The sequence below is a fragment of the Balaenoptera physalus genome (assembly GCF_965194825.1).
Source record: "Balaenoptera physalus genome assembly, chromosome: 5".
Classification (NCBI taxonomy): domain Eukaryota; kingdom Metazoa; phylum Chordata; class Mammalia; order Artiodactyla; family Balaenopteridae; genus Balaenoptera; species Balaenoptera physalus.
The window spans coordinates 149,558,386-149,585,701 of NC_138884.1; the positions used below are offsets into that span (position 1 = coordinate 149,558,386).

A 27,316-nucleotide genomic window follows, 5' to 3' on the forward strand; every position below is an offset into this window, starting at 1 on the left:
AACTGCTCTGCTTGAGGCGATGGGTGGCGGCACCAGTCGTGTGCTCTCTGCCGAGGAAACACTGCCGCTTCCTAGACTGTGACGAACGTTGCTGCCAAATGTGCCTAATGTTTAATTCTTTTGATCTTTTAAAGAATCAGAATGTACATGCGAACCTGAGGGCGCTCTACAGACTTACGACGGGCCTTTGTTCCCAGCTCAAGGCAAGGCGTTTCATTGTAACTTCACTGTCCAAGGGCTGCCTTTCATTCGCATCCATGCTCACAGGAAACAGTGCCCTCAGTGTCTTTGTGCAGGAAACGGGGTTCTGAGGCCAAGTGAACCTGCGCATCGCTCATAGAAGGGCAGTCCAGATGATAAGACCTGAAGTTTTTTAAATGTTTTCTATAGGTTGACAACAATTGTAACATTTTTTTAAAGACTCAGTTCAATTGGATTGTCTCTAACTCTGCAGTTAACATAAAAGCTAAGAGTTTATTTCAGTCAGTAGTGATGGGCACAGCTCCACTCAGAGTCTCATTGGGAAGCAGAGGTCATTTGAAGGACCCGTCGGGAAGTGTTGAATGAAGAGACTGTGAACCATAGCGAGGGCAGGAGCCAGGGGGCCAGAAGGGACCGAGAAGCCTGCAGGGGCAGGCACTGGCTGGAAGCTATTCCACCCCTGGGCTCAGAGGGCGGGCTGCTACAGGGACCCTGGGAAAGCAGTGCCCCTGCCGGGGGCTGCTGACCAGGAGCTGGGTGCCAGAAGCGGTGGCTGCAGGCCAAGGACTGGGGCCAGAAGTGCACTGTGGGCTGGCGCAGGGGAAACCCGCTTCCCTCTCCTCCTGCCCCTGAATGGGCAAAACCAGCCCGAGAGCAGAGAAGGAGCCCGGCTGATGTCTCCCGGAGGGCGTCTACCCTTCTTCCAGGGCCAAGAGCAGGACAGAGGATGGGTCCTAGGGGCAGTCGAGAAGGTGAGGGCACAGCAGAAGGACAGACGAGGCAGAGGGCTCTCAGATGGAAACCCTGATAAAGAGCGTGGGAGGTGATCCGAGTAGACGAAGGTGGTGCACGTCTCCCCACATTAATTTATAAAGTCTGTGCAAAATCGATGAAAATTCTAGTTAAATTTTTGGGAATTCAGAAAACCTATTTTGAAATTTAAATGGGAGACTAAAAGTCCACAAATACCTAAATCACACTTAAAAATGAGAAAGATTAAAGAAAAGTGGGAGTGGGACTTGTCCTACCAGGTATTTCTGAATATCTCTACTAGGGCTTGGTAATAAAATAGGATACTTGACAAAAATAGGAGTTTTATTAGGAAGGAGGATAGGGGAACCAACCATGCCCACCAGAGGAGTTGCTCAATGAAATTAAGTAGGCTGTTCAGCAAACGCAGGTAGAAATAATAGTTTAAAAGTAACACTGATGTCATTTCTTCCTATGAAACAGGTTTATGGTTTATGGCAACTGTTTTGTACTTTGGAGCTTCCTCTGATACCAATTTTGGCAGGTAAGGTACCCTAAAGATGATGCCCAGTCATCCTTCTAGAGAGTTCTTTGTACCTTTTCGGAAGATTGTTTTCTCTTGACTTAGTTTGGGGCGGGCAGTGCATCATATGGGCACCGAAGAGGCAGTGAGCCCTTAACTTTCCCTTTCTCTAACAAGAGGGATTGGACCGCATCACCTCTTGGCCTAGAAGGACTCTAAGGTTCTAACATCTGGGTCACGTGGTATCCCTTCTGTACTGCCTGTTCTGCAGGTGTCCTGCCGGACTCCCACAGCCCTGAGAGCAGTGGTGGGGGGAGGAGGCCTGTCTGGATGTTTTCCAGGTCAGCACTTGTCCTGGTCCTGGTGTGATGGACCCTTCTGCTTCGTGAGAACCCCCTGCAAGCACTGTTGCAGGCTCTGCTCTGCCTTTGCTCTTAGCCCCTGACCTGCCCTGTCCTGCTGGGCACCCGGGAGAGCAGAGCCTTGCCCAGCGTGGCAGCTGAGCGGCCGGGGGCGACTCTCCATCCAGAGTGTCCCCATGCCCACTGCCACCATTGCTGGGCTCCAGTACTGACCCTCATGGACACTGCCGAGCTCGCACTGTCATCTTGGTGCTCATCGGGGGGTGAGGCTTGCTCTTGGCACTGCAGTCTTTCTCAGAAATGATTTGTTGCCGCAGTACAGATTTTTATCTGCTTTGGTTTTGAATAACAGTGATGGAAAGCCACAACATTCAGGTGAACAAGGAAGAGATGAAGAGGACTTCAGCACTTCTTGGGGTACATTCTTCTGTCAGACTGTTTGCGTGTGTTAGCTCTCTCCTGTCTGATGAGTTGGTCCCCTTGGCAGTTCTAGGGTGACTTTCCTTTTCTTCCCTTCCTTGTTTGCCCCAGACTGATGCTGGCACTGTTCCTCCTATCTCTGACTCCTGCAGGGGGGGTACCACGCTTTGAAAGGGTTGAAACAAGCGTCACATCTGGTTGCTCTCCATGTGGATGCGTGCATGGTTTAGTGGATACCCACTGACCTTCTCCAAACTTAGGTTCTTGCAAGGACATTGCCCCTTGTAGTTGGTGACGTTTCTTGGATTCTTTAAAGAAGCAAAATCAAAGTTTTCTAACTGTGAAAAATAAAAAATACAGAGCGATGCATAAAGATGCATGAAAAAGATGCATTAAATGTTCCACTTAAGTTATTTTAAAGGAAACTCCAGTATAACCATCACTTAGGTCAAAGCAGAGAATTTCCAGAAGCTCTGCTTGCCCTCCCCTATCAGAACCCTCTTCCTGCTGCCAAAAGCAACCCCCCGTCCTGACTTTTATAGTCGTTACGTTGTTGGTTTCCTTTACAGTTTTCCACTTCAAAACCTAAACAATATAGTCGTCTCTCCTTTTGAAGGAGCTGTAAGTTAACGGTTGTGTGTGACCTCTCTCACTCAGCCCCTGTGTCCCAGCTTCTAGTGCATGTCCTTTGGTGCCTTGTCCTCCACTGAAGGACTCCATCCCACTGTTGATGGCATCGGGGTCATTTCCAGTTTGCAGGCATTACAAACCGGGCTGCACCCCTGAGCACATCTCCTGGGCCCGTGGGCACATGCCTCTTGGGGTACAAGGCAGGGTGGGCTGCTGGTGCAGCTTTATCAGACAACACCAAATTGCCTTCCAAAGTCACAGCTGCCAGAAGTGCACACGGGGTTCTGTCTTTGCGCATCTTCCCTCACAGGGGTCCACCGGCCTCTTAGTAGAGCCATTTTGGTGAGGACGTAATGGTATCTTGTTATGATGTTGGTTTCTATTGTCCTGATTACTGAGGAGGTTGAATAGCTTTTACTTCATCGATGGCTATTAGGAGTTTCTCTCTGGTAAAGGATCTGCTCAAAATTTTTACCCATTTTTATATTGAGGTTTTTGTCTATCACTTTCTGATTTTTAGGGCATCTTGATATATTCTTGTTACAAGCTGGTTACATGTACCTTTGCCCGCTCTGTCTTACCTTTTTATTCTCCTAATGGGGTCTTTTGACCAACAGAAGTTCTTAATTTTTAATGTAGTGCACAATTTATCAATCTTTTTCTTTATGGTTAGTGCTTTTTGCATCTTGTTTAAGAAAACTTTCCTTACTTCAAGCTCATGAAATACTCTCATGTGTTATGTTTGAAGCTATTTTCATTAGCCTTTGCACTTAGGTTTATAAACCTGCAACTGATTTTTTCTTTTTATGTAATTTTTTTATTGAGAAAGAAATTACACACAATTAATAGTGCAAATCTTTTAAAATTTATTGTGATAAAGTACACTTCATGTAAAATTTATCATCGTAACCATTTGTAACTACACAGTACAGTGGTATTAAGTACATTAATGTTTTTGTGCAGCCATCACCACTATCCATCTCCATAACTGTTTTCATCTCGTAAAACTAAAACTCTATACCTATTAAACAATAACTCCCCATTCTCCCCGCCATACCCCCGCAGCTTCTGGCAAGCACCACTCTTCTTTCTGTCTCTACGATTCTGACTACTCTAAGTGCTTCATATAAGTGGAATCAGACAGTATTTGTCTTTTTGTGACCAGCTCATTTCACTTAGCATAGTGTCCTCAAGGTTCATCCATGTTGTAGCATATTGCAGAATTTCCTTCCCTTTTGAGGCTGAATAATACTCCATTGTAGGGACTTCCCCGGTGGTCCAGTGGTAAAGAGTCCACCCTCCAATGCAGGGGACGCGGGTTCAATCCCTGGTCAGAGAACTAAGATCCCACATGCTGCGGGGCAACTAAGCCTGCGTGCCACAACTTCTGAGCTCGCGTGCCTCAATGAGAGAGCCTGCATGCTGCAAACTACAGAGCCCATGGGCTCTGGAACCCGAGCCACAACTAAAGAGAGAAAAACCCCATGCCACGGCTAGAGAGAAGCCCGCACGCTGCAGCGAAGATCCCGTGCGCTGCAACGAAGACCCGATGCAGCCAAATAAATATTTTTAAAGAAAATACTCCATTGTATGTATATACCACATTTTGATTATCTGTTCATCTGTTGATGGATGCAACCTAGGTTGCTTCCGTATTTTAGCTATTGTGAATACGGGCTATGAAAATGGGTATACAAATATCTCTGATATCTTGCTTTCAGTTCTTTTGAACATGTAACCTGAAGTGAATTGCTAAATCTTGTGGTAATTCTGTTTTTAATTTTTTGAGGAACCACCATACTTTTTCTACAGCCCCTGTACCATTTTACATTCCCACCAACAGTGCACAAGGGTTCCAATTTTTTCTATATCCTTGCTAACACTTATGGTTTTCTGTTTTCTGATAGTAGCCATCCTAATGTGTATGAGGTGGTATCTCATTGTAGTTTCGATTTGCATTTCACTAATGATTAGTGACGCTGAGAATCTTTTAATGTGTTTATTGGCCATTTGTACGTCTTCTTTGGAAAAAATGTCTATTGAAGTCCTTTGCCCATTTTTGAATTGGGTTTTTTTTTTTCTTACTGTTGAGTTTTAGTTCTGTCTGTATTTTGAATATTAATCCCTTATGAAGATAATATGATTTCAAATATTTTCTCCCATGCTATGGGTTGTGTTTTTACTCTGTTGATACTGTCTTTTTTTTTTTTTTAATTTTATTTATTTATTTACCTATGGCTGCATTGGGTCTTCGTTTCTGCGCGAGGGCTTTCTCTAGTTGCGGCAAGTGGGGGCCACTCTTCATCGCGGTGCACGGGCCTCTCACTATCGCGGCCTCTCTTGTTGCGGAGCACAGGCTCCAGACGCGCAGGCTCAGTAATTGTGACTCACGGGCTTAGTTGCTCCGCAGCATGTGGGATCTTCCCAGACCAGGGCTCGAACCCGTGTCCCCTGCATTGGCAGGCAGATTCTCAACCACTGCGCCACGAGGGAAGCCCGATACTGTCTTTTGATGCACAAAAATTTTTAATTTTCATAAAGTCCAATTTAAAATTTTTTTCTTTTATTACCTGTGCCTTTGGTGGTGTATCCAAGAGGTCATTGCCAAATCCAGTGCTGTGAGGCATTTTTCCTCTCTTCTTCTAAGAGTTTTATTATTTTAGGTCTTACATTTAGGTCCTTGATCAATTTTGAGTTAATTTTTGTATATGGTGTTAGCTAAGGGTCCAGCTTCATTTTTCTGCATGTGGACATCCAGTTTTCCCAGCACCATTTATTGAAAAGACTGTCCTTTCTCCACTGAATGGTCTTGGTACCCTTATCAAAATCATTTGACTATATATGCAAGGGTTTATTTCTGGGCTCAGTATTTTATTCCCTTGGTCTGTATGTCTGTCTTAATGCCAATACCGCACTATTTTTTATTACTGTAGTTTTGTAGTAAGTTTTGAAAGCAGGAAGTGTGGGTCCTGCAGTTTTGTTCTTCTTTTTCAAGATTGTTTTGGCTACTTGGTGTCCCTTAAGATTCTGTATGAATTTTAGGATGGATTTTTTTTATTTCTGAAAAAAAAAGTGTCTTTAGGATTTTGATAGGGATAGCATTGAATCTGTAGGTCACTTTGACTAGTACTGACATCTTAATATATTGCCTTCCAATCCATGAGCATGAGACGTGTTTCCATTTATTTATGTCTTTTTGAATTTCTTTCAGCAATGTTTTGTAGTTTTCATCATATAAGTCTTTCACCTCCTCGGTTAAGTTAATTCCTAAGTATTTTACTCTTTTTGATACTATTGTGAATGGAATTGTTTTTGTAATTTCCATTTCAGATTGTTCATGTGTAGAAATGAAACTGATTTTTGTGTGTTGATGTTGTATCCTGCTATTCTGCTGAGTTCAGAAAGTTCTAACAGTTTTTTTGTGGAATCTTTAGAGTTTTGTACATATAAAATCATGTCATCTGCAAACAGGGATAATTTTATTCTTTCCTTTCCAATTTGGATGCCTTTTATTTCTCTGTCTTACCTAATTGCTCTGGCTAGAACTTCCATACCATGTTGAATAGAAGTGGTGAAAGCAAACATCCTTGCCTTAGAGGAAACGCTTTCAGTCTTTTACCACTGAGTATGATGCTTGCTGTGGGTTTTTTATTAAAGACTTTTGCTATATGGAGGTAGTTTTGTTCCATTTCTAGTTTTTCTGAGTGTTTTTATCATAAAAGGGTGTTATATATTGTCAAATGCTTTTTCTGCATCATTTGAGGTGATCATGTGTTTTCCCCCCATCCATTCTGCTGATGTGGCATATTACATTGATTAATTTTCATATGTTGAACCATCCTTGCATTCCAGGAACAAATTCCACTTGGTCATGTTGTATAATCCTTTTAATATACTGCTGAATTCTGCTTGCTAGCATTTTATTGAGGAATTTTGCATCAGTGTTCATAAGGGATACTGATCGGTAGTCTTGTAGTGTGTTTGTCTGGCTTTGGTGTCAGGGTAATGCTGGCCTTATAAAGGGAGTTGGGAAGTGTTTCCTTCTCTTCAATTTTTTTGAAATATTTTCAGAAGGATTGGACTAGTTCTTTCTTTAAATGTTTGCTGGAATTCACCAGTGAAGCCATTGCATCCAGGGCTTTTCTTTGTTGGGAGATTTTTGATTATTGATTCAGTCTCCTTACTAGTTACAGGTCTATTCAGTTTTCCTGTTTCTCCATGATTTAGTCTTGGTAGGTTTTGTGTTTCTACGAATTTGTCTATTTTATCTAGGTTATACATTCTGCTGGTGTACAGTTGTTCATAGTTCTCTCTGATAATCCTTTTTATTTCTGTAAAATTGATAGTAATTTCTTTTTTTTTGGCCTCACCATGAGGCTTGTGGGATTAGTTCCATGACCAGGGATTGAACCCAGGCCCTTGGCAGTGAAAGTGTGGAGTCCTAAACACAGGACTGCCAGGAAATTCCCTGGTAGTAATATTTTTCACTTAAATTTCTGATTTTTGTAATTTGAGCCTTTTCTTTTTTCCTTAGTCTAGCTAGCTAAAGGTTTGTCAATTTTGTTGCTCTTCAAAGAACCAAATTTTGGTTTCATTGATTTTCTTTATTGTTTTTATATTCTCGATTTCATTTAACTCTGCTCTCATGTTTATTATTTCCTTCCTCTGCTATCTTTGGGTTCAGTCTGTTCTTTTTCTAGTTCCTTAAGTTGTGAAGTGAGGTTATTGAGTTCAGATTTTTCTTGTTTTTTAATATAAGCATTTATAGCTATAAATTTCCTCCTTAACACTTTTGCTGCATCCTATATGCAGATATGTTGTGGTTTTGTTTTCATTCATCTCTAAGTAATTTCTAAATTTGCTTTTGATTTCTTCTTTGATCTTTTGGTTGTTTAAAAGTGTGTTGTTTAATTTATACAATTTTGTGAATTTTCTAGTTTTCCTTTTGTTCTTGATTTCTAACTTCAACTTGCTGTGGTCAGAGAAGATACTTTCTATGATATCTGTTTTTTAAAATCTCTTGAGACTTAATTAGTGGCCTAACATGTAGTCTATTTTGGAAAACATCCCATGTTCACTTGAGAAGAATATCCCATGCGCATGTTATTGTTGGGTAGAGTGTTATGTACATGTCTGTTAGCTCTAGTTGGTTTATCATTGTTTAAGTTCTTATTTCCTTACTTACCTCCTGTTTGGTTGTTCTACCCATTATCATGAGTGAGGTATTCAAGTCCCCAACTATTATTGTAGAACTATCCATCTCTCCCTTCAATTCTGTTAGTTTTTCTTCATATATTTTAATGGTCTGTAATTAGGTATGTAAATGCTTATATTATATCTTCTTGCTGTATTGAAAATACAATGTCATCCTTTGTCTCTTTTAACCAGTTTTTATTTAAGTTCTATTTTGTCTGATGTTAATATAGCCATCCCTGCTCTGTTTTCATTAATATTTGAATGGAATATCTTTTTCCATCCTTTCAATTTCAACCTGTTTGTCTCTTTAAATTTAAAATGAGTCTCTTGCAGACAACATATATTTGGACCATGGTTTTTTATCCATTCTGCCAATCTCTGTCTTTCAATTGGAGAGTTAATCCATTTACATTTAATTAATTACTGATAAGGAAGGACTTACTTCTATCATTTTGCTATTTGTTTTCTATATGCCTTATAGCTTTTTTGTCCTTCATTTCCTGCATTACTGTCTTCCTTTGTGTTTAGTTGATTTCTTGCAGAAATGTTTAAATTCCTCTCTCATTTCCTTTTGTATATATTCTATAGCTTTTTTCTTTGTGGTTACCATGGAGATGACATCTAATAACACTCTAATTTGAATTTATATGAGCTTAACTTCAATGACATACAAAAACTGTGCTCTTTTACAGCTCTGTCCCCCCACTTCCAGTTGTTGATGTCACAAAATTACATCTTTATACATTGTGGGTCCCAAAATGTAAACTAATAATTTTTAAAAATTATGTAGAAAGGAAGATTTGGAGTCACAAACTAAAGTTACAGTACTACTAACTTTTATACTCATAATTGTTTTTTTCTTAAATCATACAGAAAACAGAAAGTATAGTTACAAATTTTTATAATACTGGCTTTTATAATTCACGTATTTACCTTTATTGAGATCATTATTTCTTCATTTGGCTTTAGGTTACGTATAGTGTCCTTAAATTTCACCTTGCAGGACTTCTTTGAGCATTTCTTCCAGGGCAGGTATAGTGTTCACATCTCCCTCAACTTTTGTTTATCTGGGAATGTCTTAATTTCTCTCTCACTCTTGGAGGACAGTTTTGCCAGATAAGGATTTTTGGTTCACAGTTTTTTCTTCTAGCACTTTGAATATATTAACCTACTGTCTTCTGGCCTCCAATGCCTCTGATGAGGAATCTGCTGATAATCTTATTGAGGATCCCTTGTATGTGATAACACTTTTCTCTTGTTGCTTTCAAAATTCTCTTTTGTCATTGTCTTTTGAAAGTTTGATTATATTATGTCTTCATGTTCATCTCTTTTGAGTTCATCTTACTTGAAGCTTTTGAGCTTCTTGGGTGTTTGTATTCATGTATTTCATCAAATTTGAAGAGTTTTCATCTTTAGTTTTCTAGAGATTCTACCAGAAAACTACTAGAGCTAATCAATGGATTTGGTAAAGTAGCAGAATACAAAATTAATGCACAGAAATCTCTTGCATTCCTATACACTAATGATGAAAATTCTGAAAGAGAAATTAAGGAAACAATCCCATTTACCACTGCAACAAAAAGAATAAAATACCTAGGAATAAACCTACCTAAAGAGACAAAAGACCTGTATGCAGAAAATTATAAGACACTGATGAAAGAAATCAAAGATGACACAAACAGTTGGAGAGATATACCATGTTCTTGGATTGGAAGAATCAACATTGTGAAAATGACTATACTACGCAAAGCAATCTACAGATTCAATGCAATCCCTATCAAACTACCAAGGGCATTTTTCACAGAACTAGAACAAAAAATTTTACAATTTGTATGGAAACACAAAAGACCCTGACTAGCCAAAGCAATCTTCAGAAAGAAAAACGGAGCTGGAGGAATCAGACTCCCTGACTTCAGACTATAGTACAAAGCTACAGTAATCAAGACAGTATGGTACTGGCACAAAAACAGAAATATAGATCAATGGAACAGGATAGAAAGCCCAGAGATAAACCCATGCACATATGGTCACCTTATCTTTGACAAAGGAGGCAAGAATATACAATGGGGAAAAGACAGCCTCTTCAATAAGTGGTGCTGGGAAAACTGGACAGCTACATGTAAAAGAATGAAATTAGAACACTCCCTAACACCATACACAAAAATAAACTCAAAATGGATTAAAGACCTAAATGTAAGGCCAGACGCTATAAAACTCTTAGAGGAAAACATAGGCAGAACACTCCATGACATAAATCACAGCAAGAAATAGATAGCTAGTGGGAAGAAGCTGCATAGCACAGGGAGATCAGCTTGGTGCTTTGTGACCACCTAGAATGGTGGGATAGGGAGGGTGGGAGGGAGGCTCAAGAGGGAGGGCACTTCCCTGGTGGTGCAGTAGTTAAGAATCCACCTGCCAATGCAGGGGACGCAGGTTCAAGCCCTGGTATGGGAAGATCCCACATGCCACAGAGCAACTAAGCCCATGTACCACAACTACTGAGCCTGCGCTTTAGAGCCCGTGAGCCACAACTACTGAAGCCTGTGTGCCTAGAGCCCGTGCTCCGCAACAAGAGAAGCCACCATGATTAGAAGCCTGTGCACCGCAACAAAGAGTAGCCCCCACTCGCACAACTAGAGAAAGCCTGCATGCAGCAACAAAGACCCCACACAGCCAAAAATAAACAAACAAACAAATAAATTTATAAAAAAAAGAGGGAGGGCGTGGGGGATATATGGATACATATAGCTGACTCACTTTGTTATACAGCAGAAACTAACAGAACACTGTAAAGCAGTTATACTCCAATAAAGATGTAAAAAAAATTTTGAGGGGTTTTCAGCTATTATATCTTCAAATATTCTTGCTATCCTTTTCTTTCTCTTCTCCTTCTGGGGCTCCCACAGTGTGTATATTGGTCTGCTTGATGGTGTCCCACAGGACCCTTAAGCTCTGTTCACTTTTCTTCAATCGTTTTTTCTTTCTGCTCCTCAGCCTCAATAATTTTCATTATTATCCCTTCAAGTTCGCTGATTCTTTCTTCTGCCTGCTCAAATCTGCCTTTGAACCCTCAAGTGACTTTTTAAATTCAATTATCATACTTTTTAGCTCCAAAAATTTCTTTTTTAGTTTCTTTTTACATTTTCTGTCTCTTTATTAATATTTCTATTTTGTTCACACATTGCTTTCTTGACTTTCTTCACACCTTTCTTTAGTTCTTTGAGCATCTTTAAGATGGTTGTTTTAAAGGTGTCTGGTATATATCTGCCATTAGGTCTTTTTTTTCAGTGATAGTTTCTGTTGCTTTTTTTTCCTTTGAATATACCATATTTTCCTGTTTCTGTGTTTGTCTTGTGATTTTTGTTGAACATTGGACATTTGGATCTAATAATGTGGTAACTCTGGAAATCAGATTCTCTCCTTTCCCACAGTTTGCTCTTTCTGTGTGTTATTGTTTCTGTTTATTGCCTTGGGTTTTTTTATTTGCTGTAGGTTGTCTCTGTGTTGAGGATCAACCTAAAGTATAAACCTAAGGTCTTCACAGTTCTTTTCTGAGCCTTTTCCTTGGCATGCTTGGTCACTTTCTAATTTTCCCCATGTATGTGAAGTTATTTTTGAATGTCCTTGTCTTTGATATCTGGCTTCAAAGGAGAAAAAACAAAAAATGCAGAGGGGTTAAAAAGGGCACTGGCCCTTTAAGTCCCCTGGAAGTCACTTCAGCTGGAGGGGGAGGGTCTTGCAATAATGGGGGAAGTGCAACAACAATGGCCGCTGGCCTGTTCATCTGCACCTCTGTGATCAGAAGCAGCAATCAGTGATCAGAGCAGAGACCCCCAATATCTGTACAGGGTCTTTTTTGCCCCACCGGTTCCTGCAAGCTGTGGGCAGGCTGCTCCAGAAACAGGTGCATGGCCTCCTGGCCTCGGGCCTCCTGGCTGGGGGAGGGGGGGTGGGTAGCTTCTAGGTGCTAAGAGCTGAAATTGACCGAAATGAACTGCAGTTTACCATCCAAGGCTTCCCCTGGAAGCCATCAGCAGACTCCAGAGTTCCCAGATGGTTACATCAGAGGGTTCTGCCCCTGCAGTTGTTGTCTGGGTGGGAGATGGAGTCTCACCTCACAGGTGCCCCCTACTCTGCCATCTTCCCTGAATCTGCTTGGTACAGATCTTAAGTGTACAGCTTGACGTATTTTTATATATGTACACATCCATGTAACCTCCACCCAGATCAAGGTATAGAATGTTTCCAGCACCCGGAAGTCTCCTTCCTGTCCCCTCCCAGTCTGTACCCCCAGAGATAGCCATTCACCTGACCCTGTCCTTGGTGATTCTGAGCTTCATGTAAACCACACAGCATGGGCTCTTTGGTTCTGGCTCCTTTTGCTCACATTCTATCTGTGGGATTCACCAATTTGGTTGAGTGTAGCAGAAGTGCATGCCAATAAAAATTGTTTGTAGCACCTATTGTAAGAAGGTGCCATAATTTCCTTACACCCTCTCCCATTGTTGGGCACTGTGATCGCAGTGGCTGCAACTATTCACGTGGTGTAACTATAACCTGTGGTGGATAAGAGAGCTCTTGTCTCTCGGTTTTCTATCCAGAAGTGGAATTGCTGGGTTACAGGGTATGCATATATTTACCGATAGTAGGTACATCCAAATAGCTCTTCACATTGTTTATAACATTTTCTAGTCCCATTTGCTACATCCTCACCAGCACAGTACTGTCAGTCTTTTTCACTTTAGCTATCCTGGTGGGTCTGTAGTCGCATTTCATTGTGGATTTAATTTGCATTTCCCTGATAAGTAATAATAGTGAGCACCTTTTCATATGCTTGATGGTATTTTGGATATATTCTTTTTGTGATCCAATTTTTCAAAGAATTTGCCCATTTAAAAATTTATGTCAACTTTTTCTTATTTACTTATAGGAATTGTTTATATATTCTGTATGTGGGTCCTTTGTAAGATATATTGAAAGTACTTTCTCCCAGTCCAGGCTTTGACAAACAGTGGTCTATGGGCCAAATCCATCCTGTGGCCTGTTTTCATATGGCCTGAAATTAAGAATGGTTGTTACAATTTTTAAAAAACAAATGAAAGTAGAGAAGAATATGTGACAGAGACCATATGTGACCCATAGAGTCTGAAGTATTTACTGTCTGGCCCAGTCTATGTCTACAGCTTGTCTTTTTACTCTCTCAATAGCTATGTCCTTTGATGAACAGAATTTCTTCATTTTCATGAAGTCCAATGAACCATTTCTTAAATGTTTGAGAATTTTTGTGTGCTAAGTACTCTTTGTCTGCCCTCTAGTAAAGATATTCTCCTGTTTTCTTCTATAAGCTGTATTATTTTAAGCCTATCATCCACCTCACATTAATTTTTCTGCATGGTATAAAGTACAGTTAAGATTTTTCCCAGATGGATTTCCATTCATTTCAGCACAATTTACTAAAAGTGCCACTGTTTCCCCCACTAAGAATTACAGTAGTGTCTTTGTCATAAATCAGGTCACTGTGTATGTGTGGGTTTTTTTCTGGACTCTTTTCTGTTTTTTTGTCTTGTGTGTCTGTCCCTGGGCTAATACTCCCCTGGCTTAGTTACTGTAGGCTTATATGACTTGATATCCTACAGTCTTCCATCTTTGTTCTTCCACATGGTATTTACCAATCCAGGTTCTTCGCATTTCCATATAAAATTCTATGATCTACTTTTTAAAAACCAGCTGGGATTTTGATTGTACTTTCAATGCCTATGATAAAGGACTCATATGCAGACTATATAGAGAACTCCTCCCAATAAGAAAAAGCTACTTAGCACATTTTAAAAATATTTTATTTATTTCTTTGGTTGTGCCAGGTCTTACTTGTGGCAGGTGGGCTCCTTAGTTGCAGCATGCGAATTCTTAGTTGCAGCATATGGAATCTAGTTCCCTGACCAGGGATCAAACCCGTGCACCCTGCATTGGGAGTGTGGAGTCTTAGCCACTGGACCACCAGGGAAGTCCCCATTATCTGCCTTTTAATGCTTTGTTCCTTGCTTTTCTTTTCGTCATTTGTTCCTTTGACTATAGAATTCTGGCATACCTTCACTGAGGCCATTGTTTCTGGGTTCTTCTTTTTGCCTAGTACTATTTTTTTGTGTTGTACTTGTCCTGCTCCTATTTGTAAACGTCTTTCAGTATTTCAGCCTAAAGGCAGTTCTTGTCTGATAAAGGTAGAGTGCAGATGATATTTCCTCAGAGTTGGTTGATTTAGACTCTGCTCTCTCTTTTCTTTTATAATAATTTTTTTTGTATAAATCTAGCTATTTATTTTTGGCTGCAGTGGTTCTTCGTTGCTGTGTGTGAGCTTTCTCTAGTTGCGGTGAGCAGGGGCTACTCTTTGTTGTGGTGCACGGGCTTCTCATTGCGGTGGCTTCTCTTGTTTTGGAGCACGGGTTCTAGGTGCATGGGCTTCAGTAGTTGTGGCTCGTGGGCTCAGTAGTTGTGGCTCATGGGCTTAGTTGCTCCGCGGCATGTGGGATCTTCCCAGACCAGGGCTCAAACCTGTGTCCCCTGCGTTGGCAGGCGGATTCTTAACCCCTGTGCCACCAGGGAAGTCCCTATAATAATTTTTTTAAAGTCCTGGTCATGTTCTACTTTTCTTCTGACCAAAATGGTGAGGGGTTCATAAATTCAGCATGTCCTACTGCTCTGCTCAGCACCATATTAATCAGCTGTTTCATAAGGTACCTTTGTCTTTTCCCACCTGGGCCTTCCATGCCCCCCACCCCTCGCCCTGGGCTGTGCCCCAGTGTGTGTGGTGGTTCAGAGCGTTGTTGGCTTGTTTCCCCTGCAGCTGCTCCTCTGTTGGGAGGGAGTGTCCTGCATCATGATCACTGTGGTCACCGTGCAGTTTGGTCCTAGCTCTTCTGCCTCGGGATACTTCGGAAGTTTTGAGGTCTGTGGTGTGACGCTGGATCCGTTTACTTGTCATAATGTTGCTGGAGAATTCCTTCTTCTTTCCCTCCTTCATTTTGGCGTGTTATTTACTATTTTTACTTCTTTAAGTTTGCTTCCTTGGGTCCACTCCACTTAAGAGAGTGATTCTGAGCCTGAGTATTGCATCATGAGTCAAAATATGTATTTTGTAATGTCCATTTTGGTAAATTTTAGATTATTTTTTATTCTTACAAGATCTCATGTTGAGAAAAATAATCTTAAGTTGTGAAAACTATTAATAAGATTGTGTCTCTCACATTCATAGTCTCGTCTCAAGGAACTGGAGCAAGAAGCCCATTTTGTTGCAGGAGAACAGTTTCTTATAACAAGCAGTAATCAGCTTCGAGAGGTAAAGCTAAATTTCAGTTCTTTTATTAAATATACTTCCTGTTCAGGGGTTAAATGGAGATTTATTCTGATTTTATAAACATTATTTTAATGTGATCATCTGAAAAGTATGTAACTTGTTCATGTCTCTCACATTGAGATTCATTACTTCAAAGCCTTTACATCTAAGAAAAGTACTGAATCAGAACCTAAGCATTTTGTCACACCTAGTCGGGTGTGTCCCCTCTGGCTGGTTGCTTTAACTCTGTTATAGTGATGTTCAGGTCCTCTCAAATCTGGGACCCGCTCATCATGTGAAATGGCTTTTGTTGCAGATCCTGTTTGGCAAACTGCAGCTGCACCTGCTGCGTCCACAGGAGACTCTTCCCAAAACTGGACTCCGGAGACACCCGTCCACATCAGAAGCCGTGGTAAGGGTCGACAAGTGTCCCCTCGCTCTCTGAGACAACAGCACCTCCCACCACATCACCACGGAGCAGTTCCGTTCCCTCACTTCCTTTCTGCGGCAGGAGAGGTGCCCCCACCCCAAGGTTGCCCTTCAGTTATGAAGGAAGGACAAAGAGGCCTACGGTACAGTTTTCCAGAGGCAATAAATTGCCTTGATTTCCTGCGGAGGATAATTTGATGGAATTTTGTTCTGGAAACCAAATTCTTGACAACGTAGTCATGACTTCTTCGTTTCATGCCCTCATAAGAGACTGGAAATGGGAAAAGTCTTCAGTCTTCTCCTTTCCCCAAGTTTGTTTTAGAAAAATTTAGCTGCCCTTCCCTTGAGAGGAATGCATTTTTTAACAGACATGGAGTAGTGAGATGCTGCTTTAATCGAATGGCAGAGTGTGAATAGATATTCAGAACCCCGTGAGTATAATGATACCGCTGGAAGCCTGCAGCGAGGAGGTTGGCCAGTGGGCGAGAGGACACGTGTTGCTCTGGTGAGGGCCGGCTGTGGAGGCTCCAGCTCATCCTTTCTGTGCCTTGTTCAGCGTTGGATTTTGCAGCAGAGGAAAGCTTCCCTCCAGACTCCTCTGTGCACATCGCCCTTCCAGCCCCGCACTTCCTGCTCGTCTCAGCCCTGGCGGGGCACCACGCTTGCCAGCTGTCCCCACACCTGGCCCTCAGGGGGCCCAGGCATCAGTCACCGAGTGAACGCCCACCCCTGGGGAGTGCTGCTCCCTGAGAGGGACTTGCATCTTCCCTTCTCCCCAAGTCTTCCCCACCTTGGTCAGCGTCCTCCTCCGGGTCCTTGGGAGCCAGCAGTGAGCTTATCCCTGCTGGTGACTCATCACATCCAGGCAGAATGATCTTTTAAAAGTGTTAGAAAAATCATGTTGATCCCCTGCCTTCAACTTCAATGGCTTTCTTTTTTTCTTTTTTTTTTTTTTTTTTTTTGGCTGTGTTGGGTCTCCGTTGCTGTGCGCGGGCTTTCTGTAGTTGTGGCGAGCGGGGGCTACTCTTGGTTGCAGTGCGTGGGCTTCTCATTGCAGTGGCTTCTCTTGTTGTGGAGCAGGGGCTCGAAGCTCGCGGGCTTCAGTAGTTGTGGCACGCGGGCTCAGTAGTTGTGGCTCGTGGGCTCTAGAGTGCAGGCTCGGTAGCTGTGGCGCACGGGCTTTGTTGCTCCATGGCACGTGGGATCTTCCTGGACCAGGGCTCGAACCCGTGTCCCCTGCGTTGGCAGGCGGATTCCCAACCACTGTGCCACCAGGGAAGTCCCCAGTGGCTTTCCATGACACTCAGAATAACATCCCAGCTCTCGAGTGTGCCTCCCCCAGGCCCGTGGGTCTGGACTTGGCCCTTCTTCGGCCTCCCTCACCCCTCACTGCCAGCAGCCCACGGAGCACACTTCTCACAGGCTCCTTCTCAGTCTGGAAGCTCTTCCCACGGAGTGTGCTCAGCTGGCTTCTGATTGTCAGCTTACGCGTGCTTCCAGAAAGGCCTCCCCTGGCCGCAGGTGACAGTGAGACCCCCAGCCACAACCTGCTCCTTCACCTCGATTTGTTTTCTGCACGCAACTTGCCAAAATGCTGGAGAGGGCATGGAGAAAAGGGACCCCTCCTACACGGCTGGTGGGAAGGTAAGTTGGTGCAGCCACTGTGGAGAACAGTGTGGAGGGTCCTTTAAAAACTAAAAAGAGAACTACCGTATGACCCAGCAATCCCACCCCTGGGCATCTATCCAGAGAAAACCACGGTTAGAAAAGGTGCATGCACCCCAGTGCTCATAGCAGCACTGTTTACAATAGGCAGGACACGGAATCAACCTAAAAGTCCATCAGCAGAGGAGTGGGTAAAGAAGATGTGGTACCTGTATACAATGGAATATTACTCACCCATAAAAAGAATGAAATAAGGCCATTTGCAGCAACATGGATGGACCTAGAGATTGTCATACTGAGTGAAGTAAGTCAGACAGAGAAAGGTATATATCACATGATATCACTCATATGTGGAATCTAATTTTTAAAAAATGATTTAAATGAACTGAATTTACAAAACAGAAACAGACTTAACAGATATTAAAAACAAATTTATGATTACCAAAGGGGAAACGTGGTGGGGGGAGGGATAAATCAGGAGCTTGGGATGAACATACACAGACTACTATATATAAGATAGATAACCAACAAGGACCTACTGTATAGCACAGGGAACCCTACTCAGTATCCTGAGATAACCTATATGAGAAAAGAATCTAAAAAAGAAGGAATATATGTATATGTATAACCGAATCACTTTGCTATACACCTGAAACTAATGCAACATTGTAAGTCAAATATACTCCAATAAAATTTTAAAAAATAAAAATAAAGTTACCTAGTTACTTGTTTGCTTGTTCCAGTAGGATGTAGGTTGCACAGATCAAAGACTTTATCTAACTTGTTCACTACATCCCCAGAACCAAATGTCCTAGACTAGCACTTGCTGGGGCTGAACTGTTGGCTGTGTGTTCACAGAGCACGGCAAGGGCAGGGGGCAGGACCCATCCTGCTGGAGAGACTCTCGAGTGGGTTTCAACGCCACATGGCAGTGTGCCCTCAAGTCCCAGGGGTGGCGGAACCTGGGAAAGCCACACGTTTCCCCTCGGACTGCACCTGAGCTGGGGGTCTTGGCCTGATTTATTCTCCATCCAGGCACCAGCTGGCAGTGTTGCCCTTCCCTTTGCTGCTCCTTAGCTCTCCCAGACAACCGACAACAGAAGAGAGGAAATGGGATTCTCCTCTGGTGTCGAGGTGCTTCACTGTGCACAGAATTCAGACAATGCCCTGAATTTTTCTTCACAAAGACATAATCAACATGAATCATATTATATTAACTTTAATCTCTTACTTAGCTGAACAAGTCACACTATTCTGTACATTTAAAAAGATAAACCTGCACTAGGCAACATACGCACATGGTTCTCAATTCAAAATTAAGACTCCTTCTTCCTACTTCCCTTCACCCTCCCTGTTCCCCTCCCCGTGGGAAGGGATGTGGACTTCTGGTGAGATGGACAGCCTGGAACAATTCAAGTAAGGGTGCAACTATGAGCTTAGATATAGTTTTGTTAGACTTTGTCTTTTAGAGTAGTTTCAGGTTCACAGCAAAATTGAGCAGAGGGTACGGAGAAGTCTCGTACACCCCCTCCCCACCCCAACACACACACAGCCTCCTCCACCATCAGCATGCCCCACCAGGGGGTACATTTGTTACAGCTGATGAACCCACACTGACACATCATCATTGCCCAAAGTCTGTAGTTTGCATTAGGGCTCCTTCTTGGTGTTATACAGGCTATGGGTTTGGACAAATGTGTAATGACACGTATCCACCATTACAGCATCGAACAGAGTGGTTTCACTGCCCTAAAAAGCCTCTGTTCTCCCTATTCATCTCTCCCCTCAACCCCTGGCAACCACTGTTTTTACTGTTTCCATAGTTTTGTCTTTTCCAAAATGTCATATAGGAATTATACATTATGTAGCCTTTTCAGATTTGATTCAGCTAGCAATATGCACTTAAGTTTCTTCCACATCTTTTCATAGCTCATTTCTTTCTAGCACAGAATCATATTCCATTGTCTGGATGGACCACAGTTTTATTTATCTATTCACCTATTGAAGGATATCTTGGGTGCTTCCAAGTTTTAGCAGCTATGAATAAAGCTGCTGTAAAACATTTGTGTGCAGGTTTTCATGTGGACATAAGTTTCCATCTTATTTGAGTAAATAAATAGCCTGATTTCTGGATTGTATGGTAAAAGTATATTTAGTTTTGTAAGAAACCACCAAACTGTCTTCCAGTGTGGCTGCACCATTCTGCATTCCCACCAGCAGTGATGAAAATTCCTGTCGCTCCACATCCTTGCCAGCATGTGGTGGTGTCGGTGTCCTGGATTGTGGCCATTCTGACAGGCGTTAGCCATGTTTTAAAAAGACCACTCTCGTCACTGGTTGGAGAATGGAGGAGTCCCATTAATAGGCTGTCGCTGCAGTGTGGGCACTGCTGGCTCAGCGTCCAGGCGATGGCAGTGAGGATGGAGCAGAGCAGACACATGCTCAGAGCATTTTGAGAACAGAAAGGAGCTTCTCTGAGTGTGAGTTCACATGAGTGTGAATGCAGAGTAATTCCTGGTTTCCTTAGTTGTGCACCTGAGCAGATAGTGATGGCCGCTGCCCAAGGAAAACCAAGAGAGGAACAGTTTACGGGGGCTGGGGGTCAAGTGTCCAGCCTTGGACATGTGAAGACAGATGTGTGCACAAAACATCGATACAGAGCAGTTGGGTCTGTGAGGAGAAGTCCTGTGCTAGAGATGCACACCTGGAAGTAGTTGGCCCTGGGATGGTGGTCCTCTGCCCTGGCAGGAGCTTTGGGAAAACACTCATGCCCAGGCCCACAACTGATCCACAGAATCAGTCTGTGGGCTGCGTGGCCCAGTCCGGACATTTTTTTTGGTTTTTTATGGATTAGTCTTGCTTAATAATGTCTTATTTATCTATCTATCTATTTATCTATCTATTTATTTATTGGCTGAGTTGGGTCTTTGTTGCTGCATGTGGTCTTTCTCTAGTTGCGGCGAGCGGGGGCTACTCTTCGTTGTGGTGCGTGGGCTTCTCATCGTGGTGGCTTCTCTTGTTGCAGAGCACGGGCTCTAGGTGTGCAGGCTTCAGCAGTTATGGCACGCGAGGGCTTCAGCAGTTGTGGCTCACGGGCTCTAGAGTGCAGGCTCAGTAGTTGTGGCACACGGGCTTAGTTGCTCCGTGGCATGTGGGATCTTCCGGGACCAGGGCTCAAACCTGTGTTCCCTGCATTGGCAGGCAGATTCTTTTTTTTTTTAATTTTTATTATTTATTTATTATGTTTATTTTTGGCTGTGTTGGGTCTTCGTTTCTGTGTGAGGGCTTTCTCCAGTTGCGGCGAGTGGGGGCCACTCTTCATCGCAGTGCGTGGGCCTCTCACTATCGCGGCCTCTCTTGTTGCGGAGCAGAGGCTCCAGACGCTCAGGCTCAGTAGCTGTGGCTCACGGGCCCAGTTGCTCCGCGGCATGTGGGATCTTCCCAGACCAGGGCTCGAACCCGTGTCCCCTGCATTGGCAGGCAGATTCTCAACCACTGCGCCACCAGGGAAGCCCTGGCAGGCAGATTCTTAACCACTGCGCCACCAGGGAAGCCCCAGACATGTTTTTGAAGCTCCCCTGCTGATTCTAGAAGCAGCCAGCACTGATAACCACAGAACTGAACTCTGAGAAACTGACATTTAGGGGTCAGAGAGAGAAGTGGTGCCAAGCGGAGGCTATGGAACGACCACAGAGAGAGAAGGGAGCTGAGAAGAATGTGGGGTCAGGAGCCAACAGAGGGAGCGTTTGATAAAGCTTGTAGAGCGGCAACGGCCACGGCACTCTGCCTCTGATCATGAACCAGCGCGGCAGGGCTTTATCCAGAGCGTTATGAGATCAAACACTTCATCCTTTTCAAGTGTTCTCAGACAGCTCGATTCGAGATATACAGGGAGACTGTGGTTAGAAAGTTATTTTGTGAGTAAGGTATCAGGATAAAGAGAGTTAGTTGATCTTAAGCAGTTTTCTTGGCTAAGTGTTTTCATGCACTTTCATCCCGCTAGGGATAGCTTTTCTGAGAAACTGCAGTTCTGGATTACACCGAGGCAGGAGTCCTCCCCTGGGTAGAGCCTGCTCCGAGGACACCAGTATTGGCCCTCCTGTTTATGTGCCTATGGCTGGCCAAGACTCCGTGACCTCAGTCTATTAAATAGAGAGTGATGCAGTTCCGTGGCTCACGCTAGTACATTAAAGTTATGTCATCAGTTCTCCCCCAAGTTGATTTATAGATTCAAAATGATCCTAACTAACACCCTAGCAGGAACTTTTGGTAGAAATTGGCAAGCTGAATCCCAAATTTGTATGGAAATGCAAAAAACTAAGAAGAGCCAAGATAATCTTGGGAAAAAGCACTATTGAAGGACTTAGTCTATTGGATATCAAGACTAATCATGAAGCAATAGAAATTATGAGGAATTAATTAATCAGTACAAAGTAGTGTCAATTCAAGGATAAGCAAATAGACCAATGGTCCAGGATAGGGAATCTACAAACAGACCTGCACATGTGTGTATAAAGTGCATGTTCTCTGAGAGGGAGGGCTCATTACATAAGGGGCCAGTGCATCTTGACCCCTGTTTCACACCATATACAAAAATAAATTTCAAATGAATTGTATATCTAAATATAAAAAGTAAAACAAAGATTGTAGAAGATCCCGTAAGAGAATATCTTCAAGGCCTTGAGGTAGTTAAACATCCTTAAACAGGACACAAGATGCATCAACCATAAAGGAAGAGATTGATCAATTGGGCAATAGTAAAATTAAGAATTTCCATTTATGAAAAGACTATTGGACTTCCCTGGTGGCGCAGTGGTTATGAATCTGCCTGCCAATGCAGGGAACACGGGTTTGATCCCTGGTCCGGGAAGATCCCACATTCTGCAGAGCAACTAAGCCTGTGCACCACAACAACTGAGCCTGCGAGCTAGAGCCCACGAGCCACAACTACTGAGCCCGTGCGCCACAACTACTGAAGCCTGAGTGCCTAGAGCCCGTGCTCCACAACAAGAGAAGCCACCGCAATGAGAAGCCCGCGCATCTGCAACAAAGAGTAGCCCCCGCTCGCCCCAACTAGAGAAAGCCCCTGTGCAGCAACAAAGACCCAACGCAGCCAAAAGTAAATAAAATTTAGAAAAATAAATAAATAAAAAAGACACTATTAAACAAATAAAAGAACAACCCACAGAGGGGTAGAAGATATTTCCACTAAATATAGCCAACTAAAGAAAACCCTGTCCAGAAAAACAAATTCCTACAAATCAAGAAGAAAAAGACATACAAACCAACGTTTTAAATGACAAAAAAAAAAAAACCAACAACATGAACAGGGTTTAATGAAAGGAGATATACAATTAGTCAATAAACATTTGAATCATGTCTGACTTTATTAGTCAGGGAAATACACACTAAAACTACGTTGAAATGTCACTTCACATTTGCCAGAATGGCTAAAATTAAGACCTAGGAGAACATGTGTTGGCAAAGATGTGGAACAAGGAGGACTTTCATGCGCTGCTGATGGGGACAAAAACCACTGTGTTTACCTTGGAGAACTGGCTGGTGTCAGCTCTGCTACAGGTGACCCAGCAGCTGCTCTCCTCTTTACGTACGTGTTCAACAGAACTGTGGATGTGTGTTAACCAAAATCTGTGTGCCAGAATGTTCACAGCAGCACTCTTTGTAATAGCCCTGCAGTGGAAACAGCGCACATGTCCATCAGGGGTGGAATGGATAAATAACTGTCCTGCATTCAAATAATTCCATATAGCAGTGCCAGTAAATCATACAACAAGGACCAACCTTAAAACCAGAATGTTGAACCAAAGAAGCCACGCACAAAGAGTACCTATCCTATTCCATTGATACAAAGCTCAAAAACTGCAATAAGTGGTCTTGCTGGTGGAGGCCAGGGGGCTGGTTACCTCTGGGGGAGGGCCAGAGGCCTGCTTGGGAACCTGGGTTGTTCCCTCTGGGTGGCAGTACCCAGGTGTGTTCTTTTTGTGATAATTTAACAAACCGTGTTTACATGATCTTGTACTTTATGTATGTTGTATTTTGACTTTTTAAAATTAAATTTGAAACCCATAGTCATATTCCAGTGTTACCTCCCCGACTTTATGCTCAGATAACTGTGATTCAGATGTTGGGTGTTCCTAAACTACTGAGTTACACATTTGTAGGCATTTTCCTAGTTTACTGTCCTACATGGTATTTTACATGCCCTGGATTTAGATTTCAGGAATTTAAATCTCAAGAGGAATCTTATTTCCGAGCACATGTGAAGTGCCTTTAGCTCCCAAGTGTACAATAATGATTCTGTAAGGGATTAAAATTAAGACACTTGATAAACTGAGTTTATTATGAGTCTTCATTTTGGAAAATATGCTCAAGATAGACCATTTATTATTAGGACTTTTCCAGCTGAAAATAAGTGTTTGAAATGTTAAAACTAAATGAAGGAATTATATTGGTGATATTTATTCTTATTTTTTAGTTAAATGCTCTGCAAGACCTTCATCCATTACCCAAAATAATTTTGGAATATAGGCAGGTAAGTTAGATTTTTTTTTTGTCAATAAGTTGGTAATGAAGGGGGCCCATATGGCACCATCTCTGTTCACAAAATCCATCATCACTGAAGTAGCCCTGACAGTGTCCTAAAGGGAATGCAGTTTGTTCACGTTAACCTCATATTAGCACTGCTTCTTGTACCAGACATGATATTCCTCAGGTCTACAAACAACCCTGCTGTGAATCTGAGGAGTCGTAAATGGAAGAGGACAAACAAAAATTCTGAAGGAAGTATTTGGTGTGTCATCCTTGTGTGGCCACAGTGAGACTTAGGCTTCCATCAGCGCCGAGTTCAGAAGCCTGTCCCACAAGCCTCCTCCCTCTCCCGGCCTGGTGGTGTTTTATCGTCTCGCATTGACACTTACTGACTTATGGGCATGCCCCTCTCTCTAGCTATGCTTCTGGCTCCTCCTGTTTTCCCCGTTCACATACCTGCTGTCTGTTCACAGGCATGACTTGCTGCCGCTCGGACCATCGTTATTTACTGCTGTCCTTGTTAGGGCTGGGCAGCTGTGTGTGCGTGGGGTTGGGGGGGTGGATAAATGGTAGCACCTGAACTAAAAGAGGCCCCACGGGGGACACTGGATGCCGGGACTTGGGAACTCTCCCTTTATCTTTGCAACTTTTCTGTAAAAAGAATTATTCCAGGACAAAGTTTATTTTAAAAGGGGTAGGGTGACGTCTTTGTCTGTTGGTCATTGTTATTTAATTCTGGGCACCACGTAAGGCCATTTCAGGGCCTCCTGGAGTCAGCTGAGGTGACGTCAGTGACACGTGCCCAGCATTCTGTGAGACACTGCTTTGACACTTGTTCCTGATTTAAACACTTAAACACAGAAAGTGATTACTTTTGTCTTGTAACCTAGGTTCACAAGATCAAGTCAACCTTTGTAGATGGATTGCTAGCTTGCATGAAAAAGGTAACTAAAGCTAAGAAAAAAGATATCATGATTGGGAATATGGCTTACACATGGGTTCAGATACATGTAGAATTTCTTTAAATAATCTAATATTCTTGAAACTATGAACCATGATTTTGTTATCATTTAGGTCTATAGCATAAGTTGACATTATACCTTAAAATCTCATATTCATGTGGAAGCTCTACTGCTGACCACGTGCTTTCACATCTGTTATTGCATCTCTTTTCCGTAGTCATTTGAGGGGCATGTTGTTTTAGTTCATGCATGAGGAGTCTGCAGTCAGAGGTGTTCTGTGACTTGTCTGCGGCCACACAGCAAGTGACAGCCCCGGTCTGGGGTGCACAGCCCCACCTTGAGTCCACGCTGAGACCCCCCCCGCCACGGCACGTCAGCCCACGTGTCCTACTGCAGCTTCTGCACAGCCTGGGGGAGAATCTCCTTCACCCTGATCACATGCAGGAGTTTGTAACCCCAAGGACATTTGGGTTGGGAGTTTAGGGCCCGTGGCTCCTGGTTCTCTGGATGGGAGCAGTGAGCCTTGTGTGCTGAGGGGCCCGTGTGTTTGTGACTTCACACGGCACTGTCAGAGCATGAGCTGATTCTTTCCAACTGATAAAGGGCTCCATTTCCTCCACGTGGAACCAGACTGGAACCGTGACCGGAAGACTGTCAGCCAAGCATCCTGTAAGTTAGCTCTTGTTAAATGCCTGTTTCTGTGTCGGGACTGCAGTTTTGCCTAGATGTGTGTTTGCCTGTGCACTTTTTGTTTGTAAGAGGAGACCCCATACTGATAGGCTGTGGAGTTTTTTCTGTTTATTAATTCAGCCAATGTTCATTTAGCACATACTATGGTTTTTTGTGTGTGTGTGTGTGTTTTTTTTTTAAATTTTTATGGTAGTGTATATATGTCCATGCCACTCTCTCACTTTGTCCCAGCTTACCCTTCCCGCTCCCCGTATCCTCAAGTCCATTCTCTAGTAGCACATACTATGTTTTGGGCACTTAGTGGGGGATCAGGACACTACAAGTGTGAAGTGTTGAGTTAGTTGGGGGGGGGGTCTTCACGTCCAGAGAGTCATGCACTCTGGTGCTGAGGGCAGGAGGGACAGACACCTCTTCCCACCCCATTCTTCATTTTCAGATTTGTACTGGACAGGTGGCTTCCCCAGATTATCTCTCTCTTTTTTTTTTTTTTTGGCTGCGTTGGGTCTTTGTTGCTGCGCGGGCTTTCTCTAGTTGTGGCGAGCAGGGGCTACTCTTCGTTGCAGTGCGCGGGCTTCTCATTGCGGTGGCTTCTCTTGTTGTGGAGCATGGGCTCTAGGCGCACAGGCTTCAGTAGTTGTGGAACACGGGCTCAGTAGTTGCAGCTCACGGGCTCAGTTGCTCTGTGGCATGTGGGATCTTCCCGGACCAGGACTCACACCTGTGTCCTCTCCAGATTATCTCTTGCTGAGCTTTATTCTCTTCCAGAAATTTCTCACGTCTCTGGCTTGTGGGTAGCACTCTCCCAGGTTTTCTGGGATGCTGTAGTTTTACTTATTTATTTTTCTGTTATTTCAATTGAATTTTTTGAAAAAGGAGATAAACATCATGTGTGCATTTGGCCCCCACCTTTGACTCAAAGTGTACATCATCATTTTAACAGCTGCATTGTACTCTACTTAGTGGCTGTCCCTATTGAGGGTCATTTAGATCGTTTTCAGTTTTAATTATTTTATATGTGCCATAAACTTACTTGTACAAATATTTTTGGTATGTTTTTCTGTTGATTTCCATAGCATAAATTCCTGGAGATGGAACTTCTGAGTCAAAGTATATGTGTATTTTTAAGGCTTTCCCTTGACAAATTGTCCTCCAGAGAAAAAAAGTTTTACGTTCCCAATCTATTTGTAAAATGTTTGGTTCCCTACATCCTTGCCAGTACAGGGAGTCTTCATTTTGATTACTAGTTCATGGCTTGATCTTTAAATATCTGTTCCTTTAAACATTAAGTGAGGTTGACTATATAAAAGTTATTCTTCTGTGAGTTGTCTGTTCATGTCATTTTGCACATGTCTCTGGAGGATGTATATTTTTTTCTATAGGTATGGAAAAGCTCTTTATATAATAAAGATCAACCCTTTGTAAAATACTGAATTCTTTTTCTCCGTTTTTCTTTTGCCCCTTAATTTTTAAAATATAATGTTTGCTATACTTAAAATGGCTTTTTCATTATACAAATAATATATAATTCTAAAGAATTCAAACAATAGATAAAAACATAAATGACAAAGTAAAAGTCACCTGAAATGCCACATCATTAACATTTTAGTGA

The 27,316-nt window shown here is 42.7% G+C and overlaps 1 protein-coding gene across 3 annotated transcripts in view; it reads left to right on the plus strand.

Moving 5' to 3' along the window:
• POLN (DNA polymerase nu) overlaps positions 1-27,316 on the plus strand; it is a 175,073-nt gene that overhangs the window by 51,390 nt on the left and 96,367 nt on the right. For all 3 annotated transcript variants that reach the window (XM_082462539.1, XM_082462538.1, XM_082462537.1), the window contains exons 9-16: positions 135-203; positions 1,435-1,495; positions 2,189-2,253; positions 15,332-15,415; positions 15,729-15,824; positions 24,003-24,059; positions 24,946-24,999; positions 25,621-25,686. In XM_082462539.1, the coding sequence (XP_082318665.1) occupies positions 135-203; positions 1,435-1,495; positions 2,189-2,253; positions 15,332-15,415; positions 15,729-15,824; positions 24,003-24,059; positions 24,946-24,999; positions 25,621-25,686 (552 nt within the window). The remainder of the gene's footprint in view (positions 1-134; positions 204-1,434; positions 1,496-2,188; positions 2,254-15,331; positions 15,416-15,728; positions 15,825-24,002; positions 24,060-24,945; positions 25,000-25,620; positions 25,687-27,316) is intronic.